Genomic DNA, 21,927 nt, shown 5'->3' with positions numbered 1-21,927 from the left:
ACTATCTCCTTTTTAAACTGATATAACACATAAGAGAATGTCTAGGTGTAATTATGTTAAAACGAATCACCAAGGAAACGGTGTTGCAAAGCCTCCTACACACGTAGAATACACCCTCTATAGTCAGTTCATTTTCATCTGAAAGAACTTGGCATCTCTCAGAACTTGAATACTAAATTGTGGCTTAATGAATTTTGATGAGTCTATAGTTTGAGGCAGGAATGAGTCTCCTTGGTTACTAGTCAGATTCATCACCTATTCTGAACACACATGGCCATCAACTGACCTGAAATGGGTTACGGATCTTTCTGAGATGAAAACAAATCACCAACAGTAACGCACATCAGGTCCCTGTTTGTGTAAAGTATTCTGCCTCCACCAAGTGCATGCAAAACTGTCCCCAACAGTCAACGACATGCTTTTGGTCCTGCATAAATAACTCCCTCAGTCGTTTATCAACAATGGGTCAACGTCTCATTCGTACGAGGCTCCCTAACACCTTCCCTTACCAATGTATTTATACACATCACACATTCCTATTCTCATCTGTGACACACAGATGAACTTAAGTCATCATGAGAGATATGAACAAGAAAGGATACTGTATTCAGGTGTAATATGCTATAACTATCACAGAGATTAATTATACTCAGAACATATATACTGTTCTCAAATCTTTATACAAATTACGTCAATGCTACAGACACCACACAAACAAGAGAGACTACTGATGTGTAATATGCAGAATAAACACTGAGGAAGAGGTGCTAGCAAGCCTCGTATGCTGACAAGAATGGGACCCAATGGTTTTTAGGCACAAATCCGTGGAACTACCATACCCCCTGAGAAGGCAGAGCACACGTGGCAAAAAGGAGAATTCGTCGAGGGCAATCCACACTAATTCTGAACCTAACCATTTCAAGGTTCACCCTAGACAATATTATTCTCTACTCAAGTTACAAAATACAGTATAATGATGCTCGAATTTCTTACTGTGAAAATTTATGAGTTGAATAAAAAAAACACTTCAACCTCTTGGCAAATAATAAAAAATGCACATGGAAAAACTGCAGGAAATTACCAAAAAATGGAAAAAAATTACAGCCAATCCTGGAAAAATACAAAATAAAACCATAACTTGCTATGTTACTAAAATAAGCAACATCAGCAGGAGACACACATGCACCACACAACAAAAAATAATAATAATAATAACAACAACAACAACACACATCAGCTGTCTTACAAATACTTCGATAAAAAGCTATGAATTGAAAAAACGTCTGAAAAAAACATAGATAACTTTAAAAACAACATACATATTACCCTTAAAGTACGAACGACACAAAAAGTAGGTGTAAAAAATGGAGAAAAATATATCCGTATAATAATCTACTGCATTAGGCCAGGACAGACATCAACAATACTCTGTTTACTCTAACTTGGCCTAAAATTCCCATCTCCCCATCTTGAATGCTGGGTTGTGAGAACAGATTGACACTAGATATGATGCTAGTCACAAAGAAGTGCTATGGAAAGTATGTGGAGTGGTAGTATTGTCTCTTTCTGCCACATGGTAAATACACTGCAAAAGGACAAAAATCTGGGCCAAGTTGGAGTTGAAGGAGTAAGATTAACTGACCCTGTAATATATATATAAAAAAATACACACATTTTATCCTAATATCAAAAATACATTAATGAATCATACAATATCTACCAAGAGAACTAACACACCATGCACACCAAAACTTACTCCAATTTTTAAGATCTGACAAATGGTTTCCATAAAATCATGCACAGTACCAAAAATAAACTTTCAATAACTAAATATATAATACCATCAATACACCATTAAAGATTATTATTACTATTATTATTATTATTATCATTTTTGTTTTTCATCTGATGAAATTTAATGCGAGTAATTCTGTTCAGATTAACATATGTGATAACACAATGTAACTCTATAAGTTAATTCTACGTGGTTTTGAGTACCAGTATTTAACACCTCTTCCTTACTGATTTATTCTGCACCTGACACCTCATTGTCCTCTTAACTATTGATGCAAACTATGATGCAAAAATAAGCAACTGTTAATACACAAACTATTACACCTTATCTTATGTGTAACTGATGCAAATTGGGTATTTATTTCAAACATTATAAGGGATTGCTTTTTTGTAATAAGCAGAATGAATCACAAAGGAAAAGGTGTTAAGCAGCCTCCAACACCACTTAGAATACTCCTCTCTATATATACTGTACTCATGCAAGCACTCTCTCTCTCCCACATAGCCATACTCCGCAATAAAAGACCTACAACAGACCCAGTAAATGACTGTACCCTTTCACAATGCTGAGGTTTTAGTCTGATTCTTACTTTCTCTGAATAATTTTCCACAGTATTGTACGAGTCAACTGAGAATGAAACAATGGATGGTTTAACACATTCAAACTGAGGCCTTTTTGATACTGCATAATGCAAGAATTAACCATCCCATTACAAGGCTTTAAAATTTTATTCCTTGTACGTCCATATGATTTCATCGAGCTTAGGAGTGACTTTTCAAATTGGATGGGTTATAAATAGCATTAACCCTTCAGTACAAAAGACTCATGCTAGGATGAATATCACTGTCTGTAGGTGGCAAAATGAAAACTGCCATCTAAAAAAGTTACACTCCATGTAAAAAAAAAAAAAAAAAAAAATCCTCTGCACATTAGTTCTATTAGCATATAATGACAGCAATATTCCACATGAAATTCAACTACAAGACTGGTAATACATGTAGCAAATTCAATACAGAATTAATACCCACATAAAAATGCAAAGATCTGATACTCTGCTAAATTACTGTAAATTTTTCTAAACTTTACCCTAAATGGGAGAGAGTAAGTGCCAAGCTTACGTCTATTAAAGAGAATGGTCATACAAAATCTTCCTGTACATACCCTGATGACATACTATTCTACAGATAAGTATCATAAGTATAATCAAAAGCAATAACTGGTCACCTCCAGCAGACAATGTCAGGGCAAGAGGACCACCCATTTAATTTCATGGGAGACAAATGCCAAACAATGGTGAGAGACTGGGAGTGTTCACGATGTGATGATGGGGTACAGTCGGAGACTGTTATTGCTGCTGCTGTTGTAACCCGTCTGTCTGTCTTGCCAAGTAGATCCATTAATCACAGGTAAGCAACTGCTTCTGTGGGGCCACACTACATGTACAGCACAGTACAGACGCTGTGCAGGGATCCTGCATCCCCTTGTGGGAGGCAGTGCCTCTGAGGAGTTAAGCCAGGGTCCTTCCAATAGTAAGGTAAGGGAAAATATATGGTTTGGCTCCCAGAAGGATGCAGCAGTTGTTCCACTCAGGGTGCACAGCATCGTCAAGTGCTGGCTCCTCATCAATACCAGACAGGAAGGTGACAGACAAATACCATCCTGGTGGTTCATTGCTTTGTCTTCCAAGGGGAGATTGTGATTATTGCTTTCATTTATACTTATGCAACTAGGAATATAATAACATACTGACAACCCACATCACAGCAGCAGAACAGCCCAGCACATGTAAAACATCTGGAGTTACAGCTGTTTCTCTTCAAAATACTATATACCTTTCATCCTTTTTGTTTTAAACTAACGATGCTCTCTTAAGCTTCGACCTTCACTAGTTATAAGGCATACTAATTACCTGATGCAAAAAATTCTTCCCACTCAAACATTAAGTGAGAAATAAAGACAAAATGATGATGAAAAAAAATCAATACACTAAAATACAGACATTGTACTGAAATATATGTGCAAGACTGCCCGACGTAAAATATGACAACCAACAATAAACTTACTTCATTACGTACTAAATTCATGCAAGTTAGCCACTATCAAAATCTGAAAAGCTTAAAGAATGTAGATGTAATTCCAAAATAAAGACAACTAGGGATTGAACCAAAATATATTTAATACATACTTATTAATATAAACGAGAATTAAATGCAACGGCCTTCAACACTACATTCATTCCTTTATATAAATTTCCTGTGTTACCTAACCTATATTGATAAGCTGAAGTAAGAAAGCTAAATCAATGTAGTAGCCTGATAACACTGTCTTCATTCATTCCTAACTCAAATACAGTTTACAGACCAACATCAGCACTACTTTGTAACTGATCATTACATATTTACGGAGCATTATCATCAACAAACTGAATATGCAATCAATGGTATTTTTTATGTCAAAAACAAACTGCTCTCTAAAAATCAGTACTATATTTCTTTTTAATTATATCTAGCAATTAATAAAAAGACAAAACTTTTGAAAAGCTATACCTATGAAACCCTATTCAACTCAAATGTATGCCTTACATTCAAGTACACAAATACTGTTGTAGGTGTGTGTGTACTGTACAATGCTTAACAATCTTACCATAACACCTTCAACCCAATGATGTATTTCTATAGTTTACTTCTTGCTACCTCTCGATGATTTGAAGTCTGCCTAGGAAAGACCTTTATCAGTTGTTGCTTCATTCCACTCTCCCAGTCACATATAAGCAACTGCTTCTGTAAGGCCATCCTACAGGTAAAGTAAATTCAGTACATACACTGTCTAGGGATCTGGCACCCTCTTGTGGTAAACACCACCTCACCAGGGTCCTTTCCCACAGTGATGTGCAGGGAAATATGATGCAGTTTGGCTCCCTGGTGGATGCTGCAGCTGCTCCACCCACAGTGTATAGTGCCACCACATGTAGGCTCCTCACCAGTGCCACCTTCAGAAGTGAAGGGGTTGATGAAGTCTATGTGTAACTCCTCTAGTTCAACAAGTTTCTCCTGAACTGAATAACATCATCGGGAGGTAACAAGAACTAAATCAGAAGTACATCACTGGACTGAAGAGGCTGGAATCCCCATTCATGTAACAAATAATAAATGAATGATATCTATGAGCAAACAGACTGCAGGTAAAGCAACTAAACTGGATATCATATAACCTCCTAGATAATAATTACACAGTACAGGTAGCAAAAAGGATAGGAGTGTGCCCACCTCACTTACCTCCTGCCCTGCATCCTCCCCACATGGCCAACCATGATTTCCATGTCAATGATTTGGTATTTCTTCTTTGCCAGACTTACCTCCCATCCCCTTCTTCTCTCAGCTTTCCTACCCCACCACCAAGATACTCTTGCTTCCCTGCTCCCTCCGTCCCTCTCTCACATTTCCTATTTCAGTCCAAGACAATGCTTCCTCCTGCCCAACAAATTTATCATGCTTCCTAAATTAGTCTCTTAGTGCCACCTTTCACTTTACCTTCTTCCTCACTCTCCTTGCTATCTTACTATGATTCCTATTTTAGTCTCTTCCTTACCACCTCTCATTCTCACCTCCCTCCCTCCCCTTTTTAATCTGGACAATGCTTCCTCCTAATTATCAACCTAACCACAACCTCTAAGTTAGCTACTCTCTCTCACTTATCTTCTTCTCCACCTCATCTGAAAAAAATGCTTCCTTCTGCCCACCTCCCTTACCACCGTTCGTATGTCGTCTCTCGCTTAACTACCCTCTCCCTCTCTCCCCCTTCTCCAATCCAAGACAATGGTTCCTCTTGCCCAATTAACTTACCTTGATTCCAAAGTTAACGTGTCTCACTTACCTCCCTTCTCTCTCCCTCCCTCTCACCTTTCCCTTCTCCTCCCCCTCCAAACCAACTTACCATAACCCGTAAGTTAGTATCTCTCCTCCCTCTCAACTTTCCCCTCTCCTTCTCCTCCTATCCAACTTACCGTAGCCCCTGAGTCAGTCTCTCTCTCACCTCTCCTTTCTCCTCCCCCTCCCAACCAACTTACCGTAATCCCAACATAAATCTCTCTCACCTCTTCTTCTCCCCCCAACCAACTTACCATAATCCCTAAGTCAGTCAGTCTCTCTCTCCCCCACCTCTCTTCCCCCCACCCCCTCAATCCTCCCCCACCACCCATCCACCTACCTTAATCCGAGACACGGCTTCCTCTGCCTGCATCATACGTGTGGTCTTGGTTGGCTGGCCCTCCGAGACCAGCTGGGTGGATCCAAGGTACCTGGCTCGGAACAACACCCCTTCTATCAGCACTGCGGGTTCGTGGATCATCACTGCCGAGAGAGGAGAAAATCAGAATCGGGCAAGCGAATAAGAGAGAGGACGAAAAGAACACAGAAAAAAATATTAGCTACATCAGGACTGCGTAGTAAATGGTGGAAGGAAATCATCGTACAAAATACTAACAGATAATTACACACATTACTGGGAAAGCCATAAGTTAAAAGGGGTAAATAAGTGATGGAAAAACACTGCCAAAAAATACTATAAAAAAAAGTCAAGTTACTGAAAAAAGGTCACGCACAAAAAATCACACATTACACCTATATTCCTGCTACTAAAAGTTGAAATGACAAAGTCACACTCTGGCCTATTGTATATGTCATGGGTTACATAAAAATTCACAGGTTTCTGGGAAAATGTCACAATTTTCCCAGAAAAAGGCCAAGTTAAAAGAAAAAGTCACGGAAAATGTTATGCAAAAGTCCACACACTGATAAAAATGACACAAAAGTCACTGGAGAGACAGAGAGAGAAAAAAAAAGGGGAGGGGAAAGGGATTTCAGATATTTCTTAAACAAACCTAGACTATCTATCTATCTATCTATAGCCCGACGCCCTAATCCCGCAAAGGGTGGCCGCAGACAAAACGCCTCCAAGTCACTCTGTCACCCACCATTTGACTCCCCTCCCCCCAACTCACCCCCCCCTCCCTCATATACCTCTCAACTCCATCCCTCCACCTCATCCTCGGTCTACCCCTCCCTCTCCCTCCCTCCACCTCACCCACATACACCCTCTTAGTCAGTCTTTCACTGACCTAGACTGCACTACAAAAACCTACCATGTACAGTCACCCCAATAAGTGATGGCAGGGTATCCAGAAGTTTTCATTCAGTGATAATGCACATAGTTCAGAGTGACCGAACCATTCTGCAACTATGCCATCACTTACTGAGGTGACTGTGTAAAGAAAGACACAAGTATCTTCCTAAAATTAAATGAATAAATACAGGAAAACCAAACCATCTGAAACACACACTGGTAGAGACTGGGCTTTCATTTTATTTCACTACTTGTAAATATGCTTCAACTGGAACTGGGAAGACTGCTGCTTCTGCCTGTACCTATAGTGAATTACAAACAAGCACTATAACCCTCCACTGAAAAATTACACGCTAATTATTCTCTGTAGTGCTCCGACTTCTGTACCAGGAGTCAAATTACAGTTCTCTACCCTACAAAGGATACACGATTTTGCAGTACCACTAGATATAGAAATGTTGTTGCTCACAGTTTTCATGACATTGACCGAGTGATGTTTCGTTACAAGTCTCGGCATTTTATTTATTCATTTTATTTTATTTTTATTTTTTTTGTTTCAAGACAAATTCACCCCTATAGGTTTTAATAAACTAGCGGTCAGCGATGTTCTGTCATATGTTTCAGGATTTTAATTATTTATTCACTTTTTAGTTTCGTGTAAAGAAGAATTAACCCCCACAGGTTTTAATACACTGACTGTGATGATAATTTTTTGTATGTTTCTGCATTTTTATTATTTATTCATTATTATTATTATTATTACTATCACTTGTAGTTTCAAGTAAAAATAAAATCATCCTGTTATCATTCCCAACTTATGGCAAAAATTATGATTTCTAACATGCCATACTGTGTTTTAAAAAGTGTCATCCTATACAGTAATGCATTTCCTCGTAAAAACCGAGCAGCTGTGTGTCCTGCGCCAACGCTACATTGGATAATTTACAGTATTGCTGGTAGTAAAACTTTATGACTGACTATATTTCAACCTGAAGTGCTTCACAGTACATTTGAGAGGCCATAGGCTGGAAGGTGTCCTTGTAACACACTGTACGATGAGCACTTTTTTTTCTGTTTTTCACATAGAAGATAAAATGTATGATGAGCACTTTTTCTTTCTTTTTATTTCTTTAATACAGATCAGCTGAGGGAAAAAAAAAAATCCACGCACCAGATTACAAATGACCTCTGTTCATACGTGACATAAACCTGTTCCCTAAAATGACTTCCTCTTGCACTATTATTCCTTCTACCACAGATATTAACTTGTTTGCTACAATTACTTCCTTTTATATTTTTGTTACTACCATTACTCCCTCCCTATCCCTCAAAAGGAGGAGGGTGGACTGTAGAGAAGGATATCTTAAGTCTGCAGTCCACTGAGTTCACAGTTGAGAAGAGCAAAGGACAACAACAACTTTTTATTATTCTTGCTTCGCACAGGAGTTGCTTTTCACCTTAAGGCATTTTCATTAATCCCTTGACTATGAGAGATTTTCCAGCTGAGGGCAATCTCTTCTAGCAAGGGAATAGAGACAATATCCATTAATCTCTTACCTAATGGAGATCTCCCTGTACATTTTCCTCCTCTTATCTTGAATTAAAATCTTTATCTGCTCCAACATACACTTTCCCACTCTTATTTTTCTACTCCTATTTTACTGTTCCTAGAGACCTTCTCCTGCTGTTACTTTATTCTGTTCCTAGATGCATTTCCTACTCTTTTCTGTTCCTAGAAACATTTTCCTACTCTTATATTACTCTGTTCCTGGACACATTTTCCTACTTTTCCTTTATTCCACAACCCATTTCCCTACGCTTATATTACTCTATTCCTAAACACACTTTCTTACTCCTGTATTACTCTGTTCCTACACACACTTCCCTACTCTCATATTGCTCTTCTTAGATATGTTTTCCTACTCTTTGTTCTATCACATGAATTAATAAATCCTCTAAACTCATCTGCTTGATCTGAATAAAACGACCAACTTTTGTACCCTATAAAACTCTGAAAATCTGTAAGTTTAAATATTGCATTAGGGACATTTTTAAACCACACAATATATCAATTACAGATTACAATATCATGCTTGGATGCAGTTAAGACACAAAGAAGGGTACATGCACGATATTATCCTCTTCACTTCAAATGGCTTTTCTAATTCATTCTTGCTAATGGACAACTTTTTTTTTTCTTGTAATGAAAGGAATAAGGAACCAAAAGCCAGACGCCCACTAGATTATTCCCTCCAAGAAAAACAAATGGACAACAACAGAGACAAATCAAGATCCATTCATTTTGAGATGCCTGGACACACTGCCTTTGAAAGACTGGAGGTAATAGGCAGCAGGAAATACAGATACAGTAATTTGTTTTCATCCGACGGGACTTGGCCTATCTCACAACTTGAATTCTTGGTCATGGTTGTATAAAATTCGATGAGTTTTAAAGGTACGAGGGAGGAATAAGTCTCCTTGGTTACTATAGCTCATTCACCTTAACTTGGCCCAGATTTCTGCTCCCTTGCTGCTTATTTCATGTACCTCAGTAGCAGAAAAAGACAATGCTAAGGCTCTACATCCATCCCACAGCACTTCTTCGTGACTAGCATCACCATAGTTACACTACTGTTCCAACTTAGCACTGCACATGAACGGATGTCAATTTAAGGCCAAGTTATAACAGAATGACTATAGTATGACATTTTTTTTTTTTTTTTTTAATCTGACAAAACTGGGGCATTCTCACAACCTGCATGAGATCTAATAAGCCTTTATGTTATGGGGAAGGAATGAATCTCCTTGATTACTAGTCAAAATTATCCTCAAGATTATTATTGGCCATTAATGATGCTGGAATTGGGTTATGGATTCTTGTGAGGTTGAAATAAAAGACTACCAATTTGTTTAGCACAGAAAACCCTCTTGGACTACAAAGGTTAAAAGTCGAAGTTTCAAATCTTCACTAGAAAAAATAATAACAAAAATGGTAATAAATAACAGCCTGATCTCAAGAATGAATTAGAATAGCCATAATGGTAAAGAATGGGTTAGACATGCAAATTAGGGAGACATTACAGTAAGGATACATACCCATAACTTCACACTTCATTACTAATAAAAACTACAGTACCTCTAAAAATCCTACTATAGCCACCCACTAACTTATCGGGTTAAACAATACTCCCTTCACTGCCATGCCACTTAGGATATTCTGAACCCGATTTCTGTATGACACATGGATCAGTCCACCGAGTGTTTTCTAGCGTTCTCCTATTTCTCTTTCTCCTACTAACATTTCTTCATCCTACCCCAATGTACTACAGTCGTGGTGCATGCCTCTGAGGTTGTGATTATCATACCCTGACAACCTACATGTCAACACTGTGTCTGATTTCGTATCATATTACTATATACATGAATCATATCACAGTATTATACACCAATATATTATACACGACCACACTGTACACGAATCACATGCGTATCATGTCATTCACGAAATCAGATGCACTGTTAGTGGGTAGGTTGCCAGGGCATGATAATGACAACCTCAGAGTCGCGCGCCACGACTACAGTGAGAAATCATGTTAGGATGATGATGATGATTTAATTGACTCCCTTTTCCACAAACATACAGTATCCTACCTCAAACCACCATATTATTCTTGACTCAACACCTAGTTACTGTACTCATAACATCTTCCTTTGGTGTAGATGTTCTCTTAACTTCTCTGAATATGAGAAACTATACTATGAAAAATAATGGCATTACATGTGTTCTTGCTATTAATTTTCAGCTATATATACAAGAAAAAAACAATGAAAAAGAATGAAAGATGCAATGGGGTATAGTGCTAGTAAAAAATAAAAAATAATTTATGCTGCTTGATATATGGAGTTAGGAGTGAGACAGCATTCAGCCCACAAAAATGCATTGATAATATTCCAAATACGGAACTGAAAAACAAGAGCAACACAAGGGAGATGACATGACACAAAAGTCCAAACGAAAACATAAGGACAACACAGAACACTGATGAACAATTTAACTGACAATACAGGTATGGAAAAAAAAAAAAAAAAAAAAAAAAAAAAAAAAAAAAAAGACCACAAGAAGGATGATGGAAAGCAAGTATGACCAATATTTGATAAATGAATAATAAAAGAAACAAGAAAACCAGTGAAATGCATAACAAGTATGATAAAAAAAGGGGGGGGGTAATGTTCCCCAAGACAAAGATTGTAACAGGGCTATAAAAAAGAAAAAAAAAAAAGAACACCAAAAGACAATAAAGCCAATGACAAATACACAACAAAGATGACACATAAATAATCACCAAAGATGGATGACATGAAAAGAAAAAATTACCCTCCCAAGGTTTTCTTATGCATTTTTATTCATCTGAATCATTTCTCCTGTTTGAGGCTTTCACATGCAATGGTGCATATGAAGTCTGCTGTCTGCTATTGATATATGTGTGCTCCTATGCTCAATGCTTTCTCATGCCTAGCTGTGCAAAACACTAAGAGTTTGTGCATGAAAGGGAGAGTAGCATCATGTGAGGGGGAAGACATGGGTGGGGGAGGAGATCTACCATGTCTGGGGGAAAGTGGAGTTCGGGGATGAGAACATACGTATTGTGGGTGAAGCAAACAAAACTGCCAGGTGTCTGGGAGAACAACCCACCCCTTGAAGCCTGAGAAGGTTAATGAACAAAGTACCAGAAATGGACAGACAACATAATGGATATAAATGAAAACAGTTAAGAGAGATAAACCAATGACACAAGGAACACACTGAAACAACATAACAGAGATGACACAAAAACACAAGTGAACTAAAATAACATAAAAGACAATACTGAAACTGTCAACAGAGACACAAGACAAACAGACAACATAAATGACACAAAAACAGTTAACAAGGAAATTACAAAAACGCAAACGAACCAAGATCTGATGCATACCAGCAGTCAGTAACGGTTCTACAAATGCATCAAAAGAGTAAACTGTAGGGAGGGGGGTTACAATCGCTGGCAAGGGCAGGGAAAGGGTAAATGCTGGTCAGGCATCAAAATTCCCGCCCTACACGCATGCCATAAATACCAACGTCCTCATTAGAAGTCACTGATATACCACAACTACATCCACATCAACTTCCATACTAGAGGGAAATTTATTGATTAATAAGGAACTCGAACAACTGAATTTTGCTTTATTTACCAGACTTAACCTCTTAAATGACTATGTGTACTCTGGTTTATTTTTGCTACTACCAGATGGATGTATCTGACTCTACTCAGGAAAAAACTATAATGAAGGGACTGATGGGCGTATTACTTTTTGCAGTCCCAGGTTCATCTGACTGTGAACCCAGTGGACTGCAGGCTGAAGTTATCCTCCTGCCATCCACTATCCTCCTTTTGGGGAACAGGACTGGTATGGGACATTTGTATAACTGTGCAGCAGAGCAGCAAGGTTATATCAGTGCTGCCACATGGAGGTGTCCCTCCCCAGCATCAAAGAGACTAATAAAGGTGGTATCTAACCCGTGCAGTTCAAATTCTTCCAAGTTAAATAAAATCATCTGGCAGTAGCAATAAACCACCAGAATACATTACCTGGTTCAACAGGTTAACATCATAATAATAATAATAATAATAATAATAATAATGAGACTATTAATGAGGACTTTATGTACCGGAGTCTCATGCACCATCACTCACCATCGTATCATGAGCGTTGCCGCAAATCACGAGGGGGGGGGAGGGAATGGGAGTTATCTCATTAGTTACACAGAATTATTTACCTCCTTCCTATATGAAAAAATGTACACTGAAAGGCTAACCTCTTCACTCTGATATACATTAAATTTGAATATCTAGATTGTTTCTGGCCCACAAAACATTCCAGAAGAGGGAAATACAGATTGGGGAAGATCGTTTAGTACCAGGAAAGACAGCATCAGGAAGATAGTTCAGAAATACGTGGCCACAGTCACACAGGAGAGATTCATTCACACGGTTCTGAAGAACAGTTGTTGCTTAACCCTAACCTGTCTGGACGATCAGACCCAATAACCATAAGTACGACAACTGCTTTTGTGAGGGAGGGCCTTTCTATAGGTATGGTACAATACAAATACTGTGAGTACCCCTTTGTGATTTCAGTGCTTCACCATGCTCAGACCAGGGTCCTTCACCATGGCAATGTGCAGGGAAATATGGCAAGGTTTAGCTCCAGGGTGGAAGCTGCAGCTGTCCACCCAGGGTGCTCAGTACCACCATGTATAGGCTCCTCAGACAGTTCTGAAGAACTGTTACCACTGAAAAGGCAACAACACAGAGAAAGATGTTACACTGTAGCAAAGACAGCCACTGAAGAAAGTTCAAAGGAATTGGGGAAATTCAAATGGACTGTTTTATTCCACCTTGTTTAGAAGTGCAGTACGTGGATACCGTGGAAACAGAGATTTTGTAGTAATGCAGCCTTTGCATATCAGATTGCAAGGCACTGAGGAGGTTGAGTGATGAAGAAGGATGGGACTGTATATCCAGAGTGCCAAAGGCTCATCCTGCGATGAAGTGACTTGTGGCAAATGGAAAGTGAGGAATTGACTAGGAGCATGTATGTAAGGTAGAAGAATGGGGGAGGGAGACCAAGCATGAGGTCAAATGATACATTGTGTGAATGAATGACAAGTGAAATGAATGGATGGCTGTCAGATGGCACAAGACTGGACAACAACATACAGATGAACTGTTTGTGGTCACCCTCACTAGGATCGAGGTATCCGGCAAATAAATGCTATACGGGCTTGTGACAGATGCTGTGAAACATGGGAGGGCTGAGCAGTGTATGAGTGGAAAAATCTATACAGTATAATCCAACTTAGGTCACTGATAAGGAGGAGTAAGTCAGTAAAAGGACTGACTCCCTCAGGAATACTATTACATTTTTGATAATTTCTAGACCAGTGGCCTTACACACCAGCAGCTACAGCACAAATGAACCACAAAGGAAACCCAGAATAAGACAGACGTAGCTGAGTCTGTTTTCATTCTTTCACTCTAAGATACCCATTTAAAGCTGCTGAGAAAAATCAACCTGTGGTGTCAAGCATAATCAATGAGCTACCAATATTAAATATCCGGTATCCAAGTCAACAGATAAAACTGTAAAATTAATGTATGCAATTTCTGTTAATTCAAAAACAAACAACCCATGGCTGATACTCAAAAAATATCCTCCCCAAAGAACACTGAACACTGAGAAAGGAAAATTCAAGATCAGTTCAATTATGATGCCCAGGCACACTGTGTTACTCATGGCAATAGGGAGTGTGAAAGAAAGTGAATAAGACAGGCAATAGGAAAGCCATAAGAAGGAAAATCAGCAGCAGGAAAGACAGAATGAGAAAGACTTCAACCTCAGTAAAATGTCTTTGAGTATCCACAATCAAGCAACAAGTCATCATAAGGCTCATATTCTTGTCAGCTGGGGAAGCTCCTTAACATCCTTTCCTATGCAATTTACTTTGCTAAGTACACCTTCTCCACTTCTAGGTTACTTAAATCATTCTATTATCACCATACGCTGCATAAATAGAGTACAAAACATATTAGGCAACTGTCCCCAAAAATAAATATGAGGAGGAGGTGCTGGGGGGGCTTCCTTAACCGATGGGAATACAAGCCATAGTGTTGGGGTCACCTTAACCCGTCAAAAACAAGAGGTAATATACAGTACGGCTATCAACTACCTCTGATGATTTCTGACACTTTAATACCAGCTTCCTGTATCTGTAACATTCATATGCCTTTAATTTCAGCCACACTGCCCTTGACTTACCTCTTATAAACTGGATATCCTGTATAAGAGTAACCCCTATGATGTATTTTTGTATTTTATTCCTGCTACCACTACACTGTTTTTCATCCAGCTTCAAACAGACCTCTTATGCTGATGGGGTTAGAATCTCCATTAACCTTTTCCGTTTAATGAAATATTCTGCATTTTATTCTAGCTATTGCCAAAATAATATTCAACTTAGGATGGTGAGTGTGAATGTCAAGGGTGGGGTTGTGAGAGACTGAGCTGCCATTACGTGACCAGGCCGATGCATGTATGATTGTTGGAGCCTTTACAAACAACATGAAATTAGATCCTCATGAGGCTTAATCCTTGCTATATGATCTCTGTCCGTAGTTTAATAAAATTATCTTTAGGAATCTTGATTAAAACTTAATGACACTGCCTGGAAGAGGTTAATGGAGATTGTGAAGTCAGATCTAGACTGAATAAATTATACGGGCACAGCTAGAATAAAATAAAAACATTACATCATCAAGAAAGAGTTATTTTTCAACAGTTTCTTCAAGCATCCTCGGGTAATATCAAGCTCTGTTATTTACTGATGGTGCAAGAAGATCAAGAAGTGCAAGTACAGTGCAAGGTGAAATTTAAGAATAAGACTGTGAAGAAGGAAGTGTTACCAAGAAGAAATCCTATTATTTTTTGTTTTCTGGCTTTTGTCTCTTGCAATTATTCAGTAAAACAACTATGGTAAATTCCTAAATACTGATTGGCTTGTACTCTTGGCTTTAAATAATGAGTGTCAAAGAAACCCCACAAGAATACTGGGGATAAACACTGAATGGAGCAATAATATGTTATAATTTCCTGATAAATCCTAATGCAAGGAGAAAAAGCAAAAGTACCTACCAGAGACAATTATGAACACCTGCACCTTGACTATCTTAACCCTCTGTGACAACTAGATATGAGAGGCTTCTGGGAGTTTAAGATATCGGACACAGGCACATATGGTATTAGATTTTATGACTATACTTGGGTTAGCAATAGAAGGAGCAATAGAGGGAATCTGGAGTCTGTAGATGATCCATTGCAACAAGTGGAAATGCTGGGTACGGGAGAGACAGGTTTGAATTCTTTACAGTATTTACTCTAACATTTCAAGCTACACAGAACCACTCTCTGAAGATATGCTGTGCAGCCTGAAACGTTAAAGAAAATAAATTCAAGCGTTAACCTGTGTCTCTCTCCCACCCAATATTTCCAATCTGTAGTCTCCTAAAGAGTGGTAATAAACAGTTCGACATTTCGGGAGTAACAATTTCAGCTCAACACAAATTAGACTCAAGTATATCACATAGGACTCTCAATACAGTACCTGGATTATTGACGTTTAAGAGGAAAACTGGGGTCTCCTTAGAATGGCGATTTTTTTCTCTCCCATATAAAATAATGAATATAATAATGAAGGTATAAAATCCTGTCTTGTATATTCGTTAGCCATCATGAAAATTTGCACAGAGGTATGTCAGAGCACTGTAGCTGTAGGGAGACAAGCCTGTATTCTATTGGGATTGCTGTCATTACTATTCTTAATATATTTTAAAGCACACTTCCCTGAATGCTGTATCCCACGGTTTAAACTTATTACCAATGATAATCAAATCCTGGTGTGTCAGAGGGTTAACGTAAAATTTCCTGCAACATATTAAACTAAAATGTCAAGTTCATCTACACTTTTAATTATGGCAAAAACTTGAGTAACCTTTCCTAGCCCATCAATCTGAGAAAGATTATGTTGTGAATCTTCAACCCTGCACTGATTAGAATTACAGAGGTATGAAAGTAAGCCATTTCCACTGTTCTCCGCTAAGAAATACATTTGCCTAAAACAAGCATAATAAACTGCAAAGAGAAAGTATGAACTATGTGATGTACTGCATAGAGGTCAAGCTCAATGGTCTCAATGTGAAAAATAGAAGATTTTAGTTACAGATAAAAGGAATTAATATAGCACCTAGTTAATTTATATGATTAGCTAGCAATTGTAAAAATTTATATGATTAGCTACCAACTGTAAAGAGTATTTAAGTAAAGCTGTTTATGGAAAGGTGATCTACATTGCAATATACATAAGGAGAGAAGTTATGTTCTTAAAGTTCTGAATATATGATGCCTTCCTTTATTTCTTGCTACTGCCACATTAATAAGGCAGATTAAGGGAGATATTTTGCAGTGAAGGGGTCATAAGCTTCATAAACTAATCTGGCAGTAGCAATAATAAAATAGGACATCATGGTGAAAGACTTGGCTGCAAAGAGAGATATACAGTTAGTGTTTTACTGTGTTCATAGTGACTGATGCCTTAGGATCTACAAGCAGCGAAGCCGTGTGTGTATGTGTGTTGTGCGGCAGAGCTTAATGGTGCCTTAGACGCATTATGGGAACGGAAAAGATTTAAACAATACTCGGAAATCAATTACCTTCCTTCGAGCGGCCTTTCTTCTTACTGGTTTCCTTTTCCTGCAAAGAAGAAAAATACTTGAGTTAATTACAGCCATTCTGAAAATCTGTTGATGCACCTCTTACCATGCTGCCCTTCTTCTGCTTCTTTCATTATTTATTTCTTGCTATTAACTTCATGGTAATTTTAAGAATTGTCTATTAACGTCCCACTGCTTCCTGTAAAACTGATTTGCCAGTTTCAAAATTTACAGACTGGAGGAAAAATGAATGACTAGGAAAGTGTAAGAGTGAGGTGGAGAAGGGGTAACTGAGGATGAGACGAAGGGATGTGGGTGGGGGAGGGGGTAAATTGTAACTGAGGATGAGATGAAGGGATGGGGGTGGAGGAGTGGGTAACTGAGGATGAGATGAAGGGATGCGGATGGGGGAGGGGGTAATTGTGGATAAGACGAAGGAATGGGGGTGGAGGAGGGGGTAACTGAGGATGAGATGAAGGGATGTGGGTGGGGGAGGGGGTAACTGAGGATGACACACATGGATAAGGGTTGAGAGGTATTATTAGAGAGGAGGTATGAGTAGGGAAGAGGGTAACCTGATGGCTGACAGGAGGATGATATGGAGGTGATTCACTTGTGGCCAACGCTTCTGGGATTACGGGGTTGGCAGTAGATAAACTGATAGATGCATGGATAAGTTGTCATACTATGGCATATCCCAGATATATATATATACTGTATATATATATAAATAAAAAGCTTGTACTTCACTGCAGCAAAGATAAGCCTTCACGACTATGGCCAATCCTGTTGTAAGTCAAAGATGTTCTAATACATTAATTTCTTCCATACAACTTGTGGTTATTGAGAGGGATGCCTCCATGTAGTGGCGCTGAAATGTGGGCAGGTGGCATTAAATACGTGGGCAGGGGTTACACAAATGTCCCTCAACTACTGCCCCATCCCACACAAGGAGGAAGGAGGACTGCAGAAGGGAAACAAGTCTGCAGTCCACTGGGTTGACATTTCAGCGGCGCCTACGACCACAACAATCCACACAATTAGCACTGCAATCTGAAGCAACTTGGCAAATCAGCTTTACAGGAACAAATATAACTTAACATGCTCCCCCCCCCCCCAAAAAAAAAAAACAAGGTGATGCCCTTCATAGTTAACGCTTGCTGTTAATTTATCTTACTCAATTTGGGAAAGGTCTCTCATAAAAAGGTGTTAACTAGTATTGTATTTCATCCCTCCAGTTTGTCACCAGGATTCATGGCATAAATAATAATAATAATAATAATAATAATAATAATAATAATAATAATAATACTGTAACAATAATAATAATAAAATGCTTACTAGACCTACTGTAACCTGTGTTCCTACATCTGCAAATACAGTACAAATAACTACATAATGCATAACCATGAGTACAAACTTCAATTCAGTACAGTACCTCATTCTGTGCTTAAATACTTAGAGATAGAAGGTGCAAATTATAGTACAGTGCTGCATAATGTACACTATGTAATGCAAGGGCCATTCTTATTTTAACTACAGGACCAAGAGGATTTATGCATCCACGTGGCACCCCTATCATACCGTATTAAAAAACTGCAAGAACTTTCAAAAATATATCAGGCATGTTTGAGGGTCTACCTCATCAAATTAAAATGAAATAAAAATAATAATAATAATAATCTCATGCACCTCAGTATATCACAGATGGTAAGATTAAGTTCAGCTATTCTCATCAATCTTACTTGCAAATACTGTACAATAATCCTAATATTACTATGTCAGTCTAAATGGCTTATTAACACCAAAAATATATGAGAGAAAACACACACGAGTATTCCTTCATGACATTCCATTAGAATATCTACTTATCAATCAGTCTCATCATACCCATCCCATACAGCTGAATCCATTAGCCTCAGACCACTTCTGAAAAGGTAACTCGCAAATAAAAGAAAATATAGCAGTAAGAAGACTGCATAACACAGTACATATAACGGAGAACACAGCTGCTTTATATGCTGCCAAGGCTCAACACACCCCACACTCAGAATTAGTAAAATCAGCACACCAAAAGGCTAAAAAAATGTATATACCATATACTGTATATTACTGATTGTAAACGATTAAATAAACCCAAACTTGCATAGTAAAACCACACATTATTAACAAATTCCAACAACCATGAACAACACTAAGAAATGTTTATAAAAAAAGTAAAGTATGGCACAGCAGTACAATATACTGTACCCTACTATTAGCCCAAAGCCTGTGTTCTAAATTATAATCATACAATCCTGTCCAGGCTTTACAACTTGCCACATCCACACCAAATGCTTACTGGTGTGGGTGAGTTTTGCATTACCATAACCCAATCATCTGGCCCCACTGGATGGGAGCAAGTGGAGACGAGAACACATATGGGTTACTGATGCACAACTCATGCCAGTGGGTGTGGTCTAAAGGATGGAAAGTGTCCTATATAAGCTAAATAAACTGGCACAGCAGTAACATAGAAAGTAGTAAGGCTTCTCACATTCAGAATGCATATTGAAGACTTTTTAACCCAGGAGACAGGCAATCAATCCAAAATCATCAGGCAGTGGCAAAACTTTGATTTTATTACATCATGAAAGGGCTAATTAGCTATCTCATTAACGTCGTACCCCTTCCAAGGAACCCACATCGAGGGTGACCATAACAAAAGGCTCCAGGCTGGTCTGTCTCCTCTGCTCCCTCAACATCTGTCTCGACTGTTACTGTTGTCGCCCTGGTTTAATTCAATACGAACCCAGTGGACTGCTGGCTGAAGCAGCCCTTTTTCTGCAGTCCACCATCCTCATTTCAGGAGATGGGGAGTGAGTTGAGTGATGTTTGTATATCTGGACGTGGTTTCTGATATCAGGTTTGGTTTGCATAACATGCACACAATGCATAAAGCTACCCCTTCTCCACTGTTTATAACTGCACTGTACTATAACTTTACTATTACTTCTGCTCAGGGTCTTACATTTTTAAGATCCTGAAGTTTAGCCCAGATATTCAACTTCTTCATATCAAATGCTCCCATCATTGTGTCCTGTAGGTTACAGTACCTAACTTGCCACTTGTGTACTCGTATGGTAATTTACCTGAACATAAATTTCTGGTAATCCAATGGTTGAGCTCTTGAGTCACAAGACACCCTGGCTTATGGTCTATGATTTGAGTTCCAGAGGTGACCAGAGATTCTTCTACCATGTAACACGTCACCCATATCATTGGTGGGTCTCTTATCCTTAAATGTTGGAGACTACACAAGCCAAGCCTCAGGTCCCATACTCTACAGGGGGCAAGAGAAGACTGGCAGACTGGCAAATAGCTTCATATCATCATTCCACCAAGCCCTGAGCTTATCATTATCAGAAGCAAGACTCAAATTCTGTAGTGGGCAGGAAATAATTTACAGCTGCAAGGCATCCCTGTACACCACTGAAAGCTACACCAACTAAGTCGAGTCTTCTGAAGAACAACAGGACACAACACATTTTTCAGATGCCCATGAACCCCAACTACAAAATCTTTCCTTTTAACTTAACTTGAATACTAACATGTATTTGGTGGCTGCCAAATACTGTATAATAAAATGCAGTAAACTAATACCTCATTACTAAAAGCTCTGTACCTATAAAAGCATAACAAAGTCAACTACCTGCAAATGCTACATAGTAGGTTGCAATTTTCCATTTCAAATTCTGAAAAGCTTCCTATATGCAGCTGCAAAGAGTAAAAAAGTAGTGCTATAGCCAACTATAACAATGTGAGGTTTTAAGATGAGTGAGTTATCCCGAAACTACCAACATTCCTCCCACCCCTTCCTAACCAATATGGAGGGGGGGGGGATACTGACCAAATTATACTCACTTCAAACTATACCAACATACTATAATCTCATTTAGTCCGATTCAACCGTTTCGGGTTCAAGATGGGCTGAAGTTGTTGTACCCTCTTCATTTAGTCTGATTCAACTGTTTTGGGTTCAAGATGGGCTGAAGTTGTTGTACCCTCTTCATACACAACTTCAGAATGCTTTGCTCGTTTTTTCCCCATAATCCATGGCACTAAAATGAAACATACGAACCAACATCCATTGACAAGCGAAAACAAGAAAACTCTTTTACAATAGACCATACACCCAACAGGGAGAGAGTTTGGTGTTATATCTGTAAGGGAAGATGTTAACACTGCCATCTACGTTAGCATCATGCAACTGCATGCAAAATTTTTTTAAGGTTACATGCATTTGAAGATAGTATAAGCAAGGTCAAGAGGCTGAGTATACAATATCAATTAACTCTTGTACTCTACTCCAGCTAATTTTAACATTTTATTGGCTAAGCAGATGAGAGGGCTGGAGAGAAAACTGTCACTGTTAACCCCATCATGGTCGACGTATCACGTCTTGTTACAGTTATCCTCTCTTTATGTTTCAGACAGCCATTACCTCTTCTTTATGTTCATCAGTTATTCTTTCTTCCTTATTTTCAGAAGCTATCTTCTCTTCTTATGTTTCAGACAGTCATCCTTTCTTCTTATTCAAACCATCAAAATCAGCTGAGAATTGGATACAAGAGCCTGAGAGTGTTAAGGAAAACCAACACTGCAATCTACTAAGGCAGCAAGCAATTCAAAACATGCCATACGTCCACCATGCCATCAAATCAACCT

General features: G+C 38.6%; 1 protein-coding gene across 1 annotated transcript in view; it reads right to left on the bottom strand.

The window, feature by feature from the left end:
• Positions 1 to 21,927, bottom strand: part of X11L (amyloid-beta A4 precursor protein-binding family A member X11L) — a 572,323-nt gene that overhangs the window by 31,008 nt on the left and 519,388 nt on the right. Inside the window, exons 14-15 of the mRNA XM_080270416.1 lie at positions 17,221 to 17,260; positions 6,002 to 6,144 (exon numbers count right to left, since the gene is read on the bottom strand). Of these exons, the coding sequence (XP_080126542.1) occupies positions 6,002 to 6,144; positions 17,221 to 17,260 (183 nt within the window). The remainder of the gene's footprint in view (positions 1 to 6,001; positions 6,145 to 17,220; positions 17,261 to 21,927) is intronic.

The sequence above is a fragment of the Coenobita brevimanus genome, chromosome 40 (assembly GCF_032717465.1).
Source record: "Coenobita brevimanus isolate Jiangsu-jjx chromosome 40, ASM3271746v2, whole genome shotgun sequence".
Classification (NCBI taxonomy): Eukaryota; Metazoa; Arthropoda; class Malacostraca; order Decapoda; family Coenobitidae; genus Coenobita; species Coenobita brevimanus.
The sequence above is the reverse complement of the archived record's forward strand: the minus strand, read 5'-3'. Positions and strand labels throughout refer to the sequence as shown.